At 40.3% G+C, this 12,928-nt stretch overlaps 1 protein-coding gene across 2 annotated transcripts; it reads left to right on the top strand.

Moving 5' to 3' along the window:
- The first annotated feature begins 1,311 nt into the window (after window positions 1-1,311).
- Window positions 1,312-8,156, top strand: retreg3 (reticulophagy regulator family member 3). 2 transcript variants are annotated; one of them, XM_079178059.1, is made up of 10 exons: window positions 1,312-1,401; window positions 1,648-1,923; window positions 3,525-3,631; window positions 3,888-3,918; window positions 4,017-4,143; window positions 4,335-4,419; window positions 4,984-5,121; window positions 5,454-5,536; window positions 5,723-5,855; window positions 5,951-8,156. In XM_079178059.1, the coding sequence occupies exons 2-10, from the start codon at window positions 1,676-1,678 to the stop codon at window positions 6,484-6,486; spliced, it is 1,488 nt and encodes a 495-aa protein (XP_079034185.1). In that variant the 5' UTR covers window positions 1,312-1,401; window positions 1,648-1,675; the 3' UTR covers window positions 6,487-8,156. The 2 variants fall into 2 exon arrangements, with proteins under 2 accessions (XP_079034185.1, XP_079034184.1); XM_079178058.1 differs by lacking the exon at window positions 1,312-1,401 and having other exon boundaries at window positions 1,420-1,923.
- Window positions 8,157-12,928: the final 4,772 nt, after the last annotated feature.

The raw sequence follows: 12,928 nt of genomic DNA, 5'->3' as shown, positions 1-12,928 counted from the left end.
GTCCATTCTCTGGTTTAAATGTGTTTCCTGTGGTGGTTTGAAAGTTTTATTTTGAAGGTTTCTACCGGAAGTATCAATGTTTCTACCTTGACGTTGCCGGAATTGATGGACTGTTCATTCATTGCCCTCCAGTGGCCATTTTTTGTAACTACATGTCTGTGTATTTTAAAAGAGAGAGGGGTACGACATGTTAAAGAAAACAGCAGTCACAGTTTAGTTTACAATGTAAAATAATATAAATATCGTGTGTGTGTGTGTGTGTGTGTGTGTGTGTGTGTGTGTGTGTGTGTGTGTGTGTGTGTGAGTGTGTGTGTGTGTGTGTGTGTGTGTGTGTGTGTGTGTGTGTGTGTGTGTGTGTGTGTGTGTGTGTGTGTGTGTGTGTGTGTGAGTGTGGGGCTATTTTAAATGGACCAGATTTGGAGGGAGCTGAGTAGTTGTATGACTGTGACAAATGTTGTTGCTTCTACAATAAGATACATTTTTGATCCATAATGAAATTAGTTTGTTGTTTTGAGAGCGTTTAATGTTTAATCTGATCATAATAATCAGCACCAGCTGTATTGTATTCTGCCTCTAAGAAAAACTCATATAGTAGATAGTGCATCTATAGTCATGAGTTTTTCTGCCCCCTTGTGGTCACAAAGTGTAACTGTAGCTGAAAACTGCTAATCAAGTTAGACACAATAGCATAGTATTATTTCCGGTTAAGTAATTCAAAATAAAGCCATTACGGCTGGATGTAGTTATACACTGTGACCACAAGATGGCACTGTAGACAGCTTATAAATACAGTTAACGCTTTTAATAAGCCATCAACTCCTGTGCCATATTCTTCTTATAACAGTTTATGGTGCCAAGCATAAAGGCAGACACAATAGCGTACACAATTTTCCTATTTTCCATTTCAAATATGTACAATCAATATTTTAAATAACACATTAACGAACTTTTACATTAAAGATAATTGTGTAACCAGACCTCTGTTGCATTAGGGGTCACAGCTCGAGGGACGTGTTTCTGACATTTCAATGATTTAGAATACATATAATGTAATTACCCTCTCATTGCACACACAAATATTTATTTAATAGAACAGAGCCTCTAAGCAAAATATATATTTTATTTGCTCAACTTTATTTGATTCGTACACAGCCATGCAAAATGATAAAGGACAAAACAAATGGATACATGACTATTTTAACTTATTAAAAGAGGTTTGGTGGCTTGCTGACACGTTTGTCAATCGAAAACAAATGATTCCCATTGCACTTTAATGCAGCATGACGCACGGCCCGAAGGGACTCTGATTGGCTGTTGAGGACTCAGAAAGACGGAAAACAGGTTACGCCATATTGTCAGCTTCCGAAGAGAGCGCGTCATTTCTTAAAAAATGCCGAAATAGTACGTGTCATCTTACTTTAAAACACGTCATCACTGTCTTTGATAACATGCTCGCTTGTATTATAATGTAGTGTTTAGTGTTAGACGCTATCACGATGATACAGCTAGCTTAGCTTAGCTTAGCTTAGCAGTTAGCAATTCATTAGCCGAGACCTGTTAGCCGATGTTGTGAGTGGAGCTGCTCCGTGGCGCTGTGGTGCACCGCATGTAACATTACCTGCTTCCACTAATGTGTTTATTTGACAGGCGGACTGTATCGACTACAGACGCTAAGATGGCGCACACTGGTGCAACGGGAGACGCAGCCGCGGACGATTGCTCCGTCCAGCAAGGGTCTGGTGTCTGCCTGCGGAGTCGACCGTGCTCCAGCGAGAGAGACGGTCAAGTCCGGGCGGTCAAAGCGGCTCTTCAGTCCCGGCTGGGGCCCTACGAGCCAGTGCTGACCTACCTACAGTCCGTCCTGGTGTGGGAGAGACCTCTACAGTGTGTGCTTCTCTACACCGCGGTCAACGTCGTGTTCTGGTGAGTTACAACTCTTACTTTAGTACATTTTAATGGCTAACTCGTTGTGTTTACCCGAGCTCCGTGTTTACCAGTGTCATAGCAACCTGCTTTTACAATACAGAGGTCGTCAGCAGGTGTGGTCGCGTGACAGCTGGCGCTTTCACACAAACTCTTCACCTGTCAGTTGAAGACGAGACAGATGGCTGACTAGTGGCTCTATTTATAGACTCCACGGACACTTCTACCGTTTCCTTAAGCTCGATGACAGCGTGGTGCCTCGGGGTCATCCGCTTTACCAATCCTCTGCAATCTACAAGTCACTGTGTTGTCCCCACAGAAGTTAGAGGAATGTAATGTTGGTGAGGCATTGAGCACGTGTCAGTGAATAGCAGTCTATTCCTGTGTATCTCCACGTGGGATCAGCCCTGAGACCAGAACTGTACTCCACGTGGTCCAAGATTTGGTTAAATTAGGTGAAGGTGTTATAACTATGCTTCTTACCATACAATAATAACTTATTGTTTTATGGTAAGAAGCACTGACCTGAGAAGAAGCTGGGTCTGCTGATGGAGTTCAGACTTTATTCCATCAGACCACCGGGCGTGTAAAGCCGCTCGTCCACACACTCGGTGGTGCAGGCGAGTTTCTCCCCAAAGAAGTGCTCTTCTAATCTAATACACATAGTGGTCTTATCATTTGATATAATATTCATATGTGCACCTATTTGTTTAAAGAAATACCTCTGTACATAATAGTCATGTCTATTCTTTACCTTTATTCGTCCTTGTTATGTAACTGTTATGTGTGCACTGAGAACACACAAGGAAACGGGGTCAAATTCCTCGTGTGTGCAGACACATTTGGTCGATATAGATGACGAGGCATTGCTCACTGAGGTGGTCTTGTTTTCCCTTTTTAAAGCACCAAGTGGGAAACGGACATTCACAAAATAATTAAATCCTAAACCACCACACAATGACATGCGTCTCTAAAAAGTGCCGTTTTAAGGATTTGTCAACAGGTTCATTTTATTGTTTTGCATCAATTTGTAGTACAAGTACATATTGTTGTGTTTGCATAAGGCTAGTTTTACTAAGACAATTTGCATTTCATGTTTTTTTTAACTTACTGTACTAATTGCACCGCTGCCCCAAATACCAACACACGCCTCTCGTCTCTGCCAACAAACTCTTTGTTTTGTTAATCTCTGCTAATTGGCTGAATCCTGTAACATTGTTGTAGTCAGCACATTATGAGGTCTTGTGATCTGAAAGTGGAGCAACACATCAGGACTTTAAGTGTTGAGGACAACACTCCTTCAGAGATGGAACCGCATTAAACAACACCTGCGATATCTAGAAGCAGCCTGTAGCTCTTCCATTGTAAGCGAATAGGATGTTTAATTGTCAACACTGTCTTTATTGGTTTATCTCATGCTCTATGTGCAATAACTAATGAGTGTAACGCACACCAGAGGGAGGGGCAACTTCCCCTTTTCTTCATTCTGAATAAAGGAAACAGGTGTTGTGGTTTCATTCTAATAAGCTGTTGAATTGTATAACTTTGTGTATCTGTCCGTGTTGTACCGTCCGTTCATCTGTGTTTTTATTCCCCTCCAGGTTCTTTGCCCTGACCTCACTGCGCCTGCTGTTCCTGCTGGCTTCTGGTCTGGCTGTGGTCGTCTGTGTTGATACCTGGAGGAATAAGATCTGGCCTGTGATTGGAGGTGATAGAAGTTGCTTTTTTTACGGTAGATTATTCCTCAAGTTGCTGTCATTTGCAACAGATGTGATCAGTCAGAGTAGATGTGTAATCAGTCCGCAGTTTAGTTTCTATTACATCTAAAAACAGTTAATAACCTGATTTTGAACTTGTGTCACACACCAAGAGATCAAAGTGGTGAAACGTTTAAAAAGAAAATGCAACACCGTTTTGACTTTTTCTATGTTTGCACAAGTGATGAATGTTCATTCTCTACACAGTCGAAAACCTGGACGATTCAGAAAACGAGAGGTTTGTTACTGTAGCCAACCACCTTAAAAGATCATACCAACAATAATACGTGTATAAAGCAGATAACGGTTTTAATAATTTCCTCTTTTATTTTCTAGCTGGGGTCTGGTGCAGCCCGGCATCCTCAGTGTGCCTGAGCTGTGCCACCACATCGCTGAGGCCTGGGTCAGTGGAGCAGTTCTCTCATCCAGTGTGGTGCAGTTCAAACAGCATCAGCCTGGCAAGGTGAGCACCACACACAAAAGAAAAAAAACAACTATATATATATATATATATATATATATGAGTGAATGTCAACATGTTGTCTGTTTGTAAGCATCAGATGTGACATGTACCACAGTTATGTATGTGCTACATGTGTATATGTATAGTGTTCTAGGTGCTGACTTGACTCCCTGTGTGTTGCTCTGTGTCAGTTCTGCATGCTGACCTGTGGAGTGTTCAGCTGCTTGGCTGTGGTTGGCAGCAACATTCCTGGACTGGTGCTCTCCTACACTGCTGGTGAGTCCCGGCGGTTTAATCGGTTCTAACTACAGATCCCGGCTCCCTCACAGGGCCGCGTTGGCAGGGAAACTCAGCTTGACTTAAAATATACATGGGTGCTGAAACCAGATCAGTGGGGCTCCAGTACCAGAGCCTGGCCTGTGAGGTGATTAAAAACCCGGGATGAGGTGTGGAAGGAAGGAAGGAGTGTGGGAGGGAGGGAGTGGAGCCAGGCAGAAAGGAAAGGAGGTCAGACTGAGACCGGGCTAATCTCCTACCCTCTAACCAGTGCAGACTGGAGAGCCGGGGAGGCACGAGCTGCCCAAGGCTTTTTCCTCTGACGTCCTGTAACGACCCACAGCCTCTCTACATGTGACCTGCTGCTCCCTCTATCCCACTTTGTCTGTCTCTCTACTGAAGCTCTCACAGGCTTGTGTCTTAAGTGACGAGAGTAATCTAGGAACTGACCCTGTACCGAACATAAACAAACACAGCTGTTCTCGTACTGTTTTTGTACTAAACGACCCCAACAGAAGCCCCTCCTGTTTTCCTAATGACCCGGTTTGTTTTCCTCTCCTCTAGTGTGGGCTGCTGTCCTGGCTCCTCTGGGAGCCTATCACAGGGTTTTCCAGCATGTGTGTATGAAGCTGGATCCGGTCCTGCAGAGACTGGACTTCAGTGTTTGTGGCTACATGATGTCGAAGCCCATTGATAATCAGTGTGAGTGTTGCATCACATTTAAAAATTAAAAAATGTTGATATTTAGATCTTTCTGTGTGCTGATCTGACAATGCAAATAAAGTCAAAGCCACCATTGGACCTTAAACAAAGAAATGTTACGTAAAGATAACTTTCACTCAGATTTAACGTGTTATTCTTCTGAACATCAATGTTTAATCTAAGAACAATTCAACATGGTTCGGATTTTACTGCGCTACATATACGTGATGTCTTCAGGCTGCTTGTTTGGACTTTGGTTCCACTTGTTAAACTGATTACACAGCACTGTTCATGAAACATGTTGTCTATATGAACGTCATTCCTCTCTGCAGTCCTGCGGAGGCCTCTCCGCGGCTTAGCCTCGGGTGAAGACAATGATAGCGAGGAGGAAGAGTTGGCTGCTTTCTGCCCATCAGTAAGTCTGTTTAACTCCCAAAGTCTCTTGATATTTTAATTAATCTGCTACTTATTCTGTTAATATTGATGTTAGGGAACTTCTTACTATGCCTCATAATAATACATTATTGCCTCAGGCATTATATAAACACACACACAACAACTTATAGAATATGTAACGTGTTCACTCTTCTGTCTCTCCTAGTTCGATGATGCTATTGTTGCTAAAGAACTTGCTCTGACCGACTCTGAGCACTCTGATGCTGAGGTGTCCTACACCGATAATGGGACGTTTAACCTATCGCGTGGCCAGACCCCGCTCACAGAGGGCTCTGAGGGTAAGCGTGCAGCTGTTCCAGATGTTCTCTTCCTTTTTATTTTCCTGTTGGTTCGTGTCCCTCACTGTGTCCCCCGTCTCTGTTTTTTGTCTCAGATCTTGACAGACACAGTGACGCTGAGGAATCATTTGCTCTAGACCTCCAAGGCTTCCCCTCCATCAACCCCGATGCCACTCTGATGGATGACGACGACGACGACACGAGCATGGGTCTGCTGAGTCTGTCCGCGCTAGCTAGTCACCGGGCCTCAGTGCTGGATGTAGATGCTCTTCTGGACTCGGACCAGGAGGACCTGGATACAGAGCTCTCTCTCAGCGGGCTGCCACCTGCCTCTGATTTCGCAGGAGACTTGGCCGGAGTCATCGCCAGCAACATGATCCAGGCAGCGCTGGCCGGGGCGTTGCAACCTCGGCCCCCTCGCAGAGAAGGCCCTCCCAGGGCCAGAGTCCACCGAAGCTACCGCAAGCAGTCCAGCTCCGAGCTGGACACGGACTTGGACGGAGAGGACTTTGAAATGCTGGATCAGTCTGAACTCAACCAGATGGATCCCCTTGGAGGAGGTGGGAGTAGTAGACGGGGAGAGAACCAGGGGCCTAACTTCTTGTCTAGCCTGCTGGGTAAACCACAGTAATGTGTGTGCGTGGTGTGTGTGTGTGTGTGTGCGTGTGTGTGCGCATGAGTGCAACTTCATGGGCTGTGATTGTGTGAGATGATTTTAGGTTCCAGCAGCCCTGCTTCTAATTGGCATCAGATTATCACTGTGAAGATCTTTATTTCTTTTCCTCCCTTACTTTTAAACCCTGATCATCCAGACTTTTACTTTGTAGGCTGAGCAATAGGAAATGCAACAACAAACATTATTATTATTATTATTATTAACCAGCATTATTGAGCCATGTCGCAGTCTTGTAATTATGTGCACCCATAATTTACACGAGTACTTGTTAATTACTTAAAAATAAAGAACAGTGCCCATCCAATCTTTTTTACTATACAGGGCTATTGAACATGGGACCAAATATGACATTCCTGTTAGTTGAGCTGAGCCATATTACTTTGATGACGACACCATGGAACAGCATTACACGTTAACGTATCTTCAGTCACTGGAATAGTCGGTATAGCTAAATGAACCCCTCTTTTTTGTCCGCTTTCAAAGAAGCAGCCGTTCTTGTTGCTGTCGATATTATTGCTCTTCTGTAATCTGATAATTGATTTATTTTGTTACAGATTTTAATTAACGTTATTTAGACTCTTGTCAGCAGTTGTGAATTTGGGCAGTGATTCTCTTCCATAATGAATATGAAGAATATTTGCATAAAAGTTTCAGTTCACTTTACTTGTTTCCTTCTCTGCTGTCTTAACATACAAGGACATCTTCATGCATTTTTGGAGCTTCTTTTCTTTAAAGAATGTCCCATTCTTCTGATATCTGACCTGGATGTTTGCTGTTCATTGTATTCATGAACTTGTGCCCCAGGAGGACGCCTGTTTCTTATTTCTATGTGAGTATGTTTTCATTTCCTTGCCTTTTTAATACAGCTCAATAGCATCATATGTCCATGTTTCATACCTTGAATCATCCCTCAGCTTTGTGTTTCTTTTTCAAAAGTCATATTTCAACACATTTCTTTAACTTTTACCATCTTTGTATTTCATGTAGTTGACAGTCATGCTGAACTTTTTTTAAAGAGAAAAATCTGATATTCAATACAGAGATCTTTAACTATTTTAATGGGGGAACATGTTTACATCCAAATTGGGTATATAAAGTTATCCTTATATCCTTTTTAAAAAAGTGTTACTAAAGGTTTGATGTGGCTTTTATGTGCTGGTCGGCCTGATTTCCGTTTGATGGACAAACCATGTCAGTGAGACACAACTTGACTGTGGAAATGGCATTTCAATGAGCCACAGTTGAGATTTATTAAAATGAGAAAATGCTTTTTAATAGACGCATTGTTCTCTTTAATAATATTTTGAGAGGAAAATTATAGCAGCAAATATTATTTAACACAATAGAAAAACTGCTGGATTCACATGCAGATGGTGAAGTAGATACAAATGTGCACTGTTTAGGAGTTTGCTGGGATTTCTAGGCTGAAAAAGAGCAGGTCCTAGTGGTCTGACCTCAGTTAACCAGAATGTTGCTGATTGCTGCTCCAGGAAGAGTCAGTTCCTCAGTATGAGTGATCTGTAGTCAGTTTGGTGATGTTTATGTGCATAGTAGTGTATATTCTTCTCTGTAAACTGGTTTTGATATGTTTTGATGTGCAAATATTATTGAGTAAAATGTTTGCAATTAAATCTGTCTTGGGTGTTATTTCAAGTGACAGGAGTTGAAAGGGACTTGCGAGATAGACACAAAATGAATGTTCCTTGAAGTAACATTAAGTCTCTGATCAACAAAAACATGGAATTATAGGCTGTGAAACTTTGGAACAACTTCCTGAAGGAAACCATTCACTATCTCGAACAATTTATGTGATGGATAGACCGTACTACACTCTTATATCAACAGGTACGTGTTTTTATATTGCTAAACGAGTATGTCTAAACAGTCAATAAAGAAACCATAGTATAGAGCATGTCGAAAAGTCATAGTATAGCATGTCGAAAAGTCATAGTATAGCATGTCGAAAAGTCATAGTATAGCATGTCGAAAAAGTCATAGTATAGCATGTCGAAAAGTCATAGTATAGCATGTCGAAAAGTCATAGTATAGCATGTCGAAAAAAGCCATAGTATAGCATGTCGAAAAAAGCCATAGTATAGCATGTCGAAAAAAGCCATAGTATAGCATGTCGAAAACAGCCATAGTATAGCTTGTCGAAAAAAGCCATAGTATAGCATGTCGAAAAGTCATAGTATAGCATGTCGAAAAGTCATAGTATAGCATGTCGAAAAAAGCCATAGTATAGCATGTCGAAAAAAGCCATAGTATAGCATGTCGAAAAAAGCCATAGTATAGCATGTCGAAAAACGCCATAGTATAGCATGTCGAAAAACGCCATAGTATAGCATGTCGAAAAACGCCATAGTATAGCATGTCGAAAAACGCCATAGTATAGCATGTCGAGAAAACGCCATAGTATAGCATGTCGAAAAAACGTCATAGTATAGCATGTCGAAAAAGGCCATAGTATAGCATGTCGAAAAACGTCTTAGTATAGCATGTCGAAAAGTCATAGTATAGCATGTCGAAAAAAGTCATAGTATTGCATGTCGAAAAACGTCATAGTATAGCATGTCGAAAAACGTCATAGTATAGCATGTCGAAAAACGTCATAGTATAGCATGTCGAAAAACGTCATAGTATAGCATGTCGAAAAACGTCATAGTATAGCATGTCGAAAAAAGTCATAGTATAGCATGTCGAAAAACGTCATAGTATAGCATGTCGAAAAACGTCATAGTATAGCATGTCGAAAAACGTCATAGTATAGCATGTCGAAAAACGTCATAGTATAGCATGTCGAAAAACGCCATAGTATAGCATGTCGAAAAACGCCATAGTATAGCATGTCGAAAAACGCCATAGTATAGCATGTCGAAAAAGGCCATAGTATAGCATGTCGAGAAAACGCCATAGTATAGCATGTCGAAAAAGGCCATAGTATAGCATGTCGAAAAACGTCTTAGTATAGCATGTCGAAAAGTCATAGTATAGCATGTCGAAAAACGTCATAGTATAGCATGTCGAAAAACGTCATAGTATAGCATGTCGAAAAACGTCATAGTATAGCATGTCGAAAAACGTCATAGTATAGCATGTCGAAAAAAGTCATAGTATAGCATGTCGAAAAACGTCATAGTATAGCATGTCGAAAAACGTCATAGTATAGCATGTCGAAAAAAGTCATAGTATAGCATGTCGAAAAACGTCATAGTATAGCATGTCGAAAAAAGTCATAGTATAGCATGTCGAAAAACGCCATAGTATAGCATGTCGAAAAACGCCATAGTATAGCATGTCGAAAAAACGTCATAGTATAGCATGTCGAAAAACGCCATAGTATAGCATTTCGAAAAACGCCATAGTATAGCATGTCGAAAAACGCCATAGTATAGCATGTCGAGAAAACGCCATAGTATAGCATGTCGAAAAAGGCCATAGTATAGCATGTCGAAAAACGTCTTAGTATAGCATGTCGAAAAGTCATAGTATAGCATGTCGAAAAAAGTCATAGTATTGCATGTCGAAAAACGTCATAGTATAGCATGTCGAAAAACGTCATAGTATAGCATGTCGAAAAACGTCATAGTATAGCATGTCGAAAAACGTCATAGTATAGCATGTCGAAAAACGTCATAGTATAGCATGTCGAAAAACGTCATAGTATAGCATGTCGAAAAAAGTCATAGTATAGCATGTCGAAAAACGTCATAGTATAGCATGTCGAAAAACGTCATAGTATAGCATGTCGAAAAACGTCATAGTATAGCATGTCGAAAAACGTCATAGTATAGCATGTCGAAAAACGTCATAGTATAGCATGTCGAAAAAAGTCATAGTATAGCATGTCGAAAAAAGTCATAGTATAGCATGTCGAAAAACGTCATAGTATAGCATGTCGAAAAACGTCATAGTATAGCATGTCGAAAAACGTCATAGTATAGCATGTCGAAAAAAGCCATAGTATAGCATGTCGAAAAAAGCCATAGTATAGCATGTCGAAAAACGCCATAGTATAGCATGTCGAAAAACGCCATAGTATAGCATTTCGAAAAACGCCATAGTATAGCATGTCGAAAAACGCCATAGTATAGCATGTCGAAAAACGCCATAGTATAGCATGTCGAGAAAACGCCATAGTATAGCATGTCGAAAAAGGCCATAGTATAGCATGTCGAAAAACGTCTTAGTATAGCATGTCGAAAAGTCATAGTATAGCATGTCGAAAAACGTCATAGTATTGCATGTCGAAAAACGTCATAGTATTGCATGTCGAAAAACGTCATAGTATAGCATGTCGAAAAACGTCATAGTATAGCATGTCGAAAAACGTCATAGTATAGCATGTCGAAAAAAGTCATAGTATAGCATGTCGAAAAACGTCATAGTATAGCATGTCGAAAAACGTCATAGTATAGCATGTCGAAAAACGTCATAGTATAGCATGTCGAAAAACGTCATAGTATAGCATGTCGAAAAACGTCATAGTATAGCATGTCGAAAAACGTCATAGTATAGCATGTCGAAAAAAGCCATAGTATAGCATGTCGAAAAACGTCATAGTATAGCATGTCGAAAAACGTCATAGTATAGCATGTCGAAAAACGTCATAGTATAGCATGTCGAAAAACGTCATAGTATAGCATGTCGAAAAACGTCATAGTATAGCATGTCGAAAAACGTCATAGTATAGCATGTCGAAAAACGTCATAGTATAGCATGTCGAAAAACGTCATAGTATAGCATGTCGAAAAACGTCATAGTATAGCATGTCGAAAAACGTCATAGTATAGCATGTCGAAAAACGTCATAGTATAGCATGTCGAAAAACGTCATAGTATAGCATGTCGAAAAAAGTCATAGTATAGCATGTCGAAAAACGTCATAGTATAGCATGTCGAAAAACGTCATAGTATAGCATGTCGAAAAAAGCCATAGTATAGCATGTCGAAAAAAGCCATAGTATAGCATGTCGAAAAACGCCATAGTATAGCATGTCGAAAAACGCCATAGTATAGCATTTCGAAAAACGCCATAGTATAGCATGTCGAAAAACGCCATAGTATAGCATGTCGAGAAAACGCCATAGTATAGCATGTCGAAAAAGGCCATAGTATAGCATGTCGAAAAACGTCTTAGTATAGCATGTCGAAAAGTCATAGTATAGCATGTCGAAAAAAGTCATAGTATTGCATGTCGAAAAACGTCATAGTATAGCATGTCGAAAAACGTCATAGTATAGCATGTCGAAAAACGTCATAGTATAGCATGTCGAAAAACGTCATAGTATAGCATGTCGAAAAACGTCATAGTATAGCATGTCGAAAAAACGTCATAGTATTGCATGTCGAAAAACGTCATAGTATAGCATGTCGAAAAACGTCATAGTATAGCATGTCGAAAAACGTCATAGTATAGCATGTCGAAAAACGTCATAGTATAGCATGTCGAAAAACGTCATAGTATAGCATGTCGAAAAACGTCATAGTATAGCATGTCGAAAAACGTCATAGTATAGCATGTCGAAAAACGTCATAGTATAGCATGTCGAAAAACGTCATAGTATAGCATGTCGAAAAACGTCATAGTATAGCATGTCGAAAAAAGCCATAGTATAGCATGGTGAAAAACAAGAAAGAAAATCCAACATTTCTTATTTTTTAAGTAAATAACATCCAGGGTTGCATCATTCTATTATGAGACATACTGCTCTTGAACTGCTCATGTGAAAAATTAACATATAACTCTGTCCATTCTTGGTTAAAGGCTCTGGTCTTGCTGACCACTTTTCTTTTTGGAGAACGTCATGTGAAATGACGAGAGAATCTATGGGGTATTGTCAAGAGGAAGATGAGAGACCCAACAATGCAGACGAGCTGAAGGCCACTATCAAAGCAACCTGGGCTTCCATAACACCTCAGCAGTGCCAGTCTCATTGCCTCCGTGCCACACCGTTTTGATGCAGTAATTCATTCAAAAGGAGCCCCGACCAAGTATTGAGTGCATACTGTATACTGTACATGGACATACCTTTCAGTAGGCCAACATTTCTGTATTAAAAATCATTTCATTAATCGGTCTTATGTAATATTCTAATTTTCTGAGATACTGAATTTGGGGTTTTCATTAGCTGTAAGCCATAATCATCAAAATTAAAATAAACGCTTGAAATATATCACCTTGTGTGTAATGAATCTATATAATCGATGATATTCTAATTCAATGAGATGCACCTATAGTATGCAAAAAAAAAAGTCATAAGTGTTCAAAAATGTTGACTGCCGAGACTGCAGTAAGTTACTAGTCTCAGACAAAGAAATATTTGGTATCCCTTATAAAATGGTGAAATGTCATTAAACTTTGTGCAATAAGAAGGCAAGAAGACCAAATATGTGAT

Source organism: Pholis gunnellus (genome assembly GCF_910591455.1).
Source record: "Pholis gunnellus genome assembly, chromosome: 17".
NCBI lineage: Eukaryota > Metazoa > Chordata > Actinopteri > Perciformes > Pholidae > Pholis > Pholis gunnellus.
Note: the sequence above shows the minus strand (reverse complement) of the source record. Positions and strands in the feature narration are given on the sequence as shown.

Coding starts and splice junctions, on each gene's coding strand:
- retreg3 (XM_079178058.1), top strand. CDS start 1,631: ATGTGTTTATTTGACAGGCGGACTGTATCGACTACAGACGCTAAGATG. Junction 3,632..3,887: donor GATCTGGCCTGTGATTGGAG/GTGATAGAAGTT, acceptor TTCTCTACACAG/TCGAAAACCTGGACGATTCA. Junction 3,919..4,016: donor GACGATTCAGAAAACGAGAG/GTTTGTTACTGT, acceptor TTTATTTTCTAG/CTGGGGTCTGGTGCAGCCCG.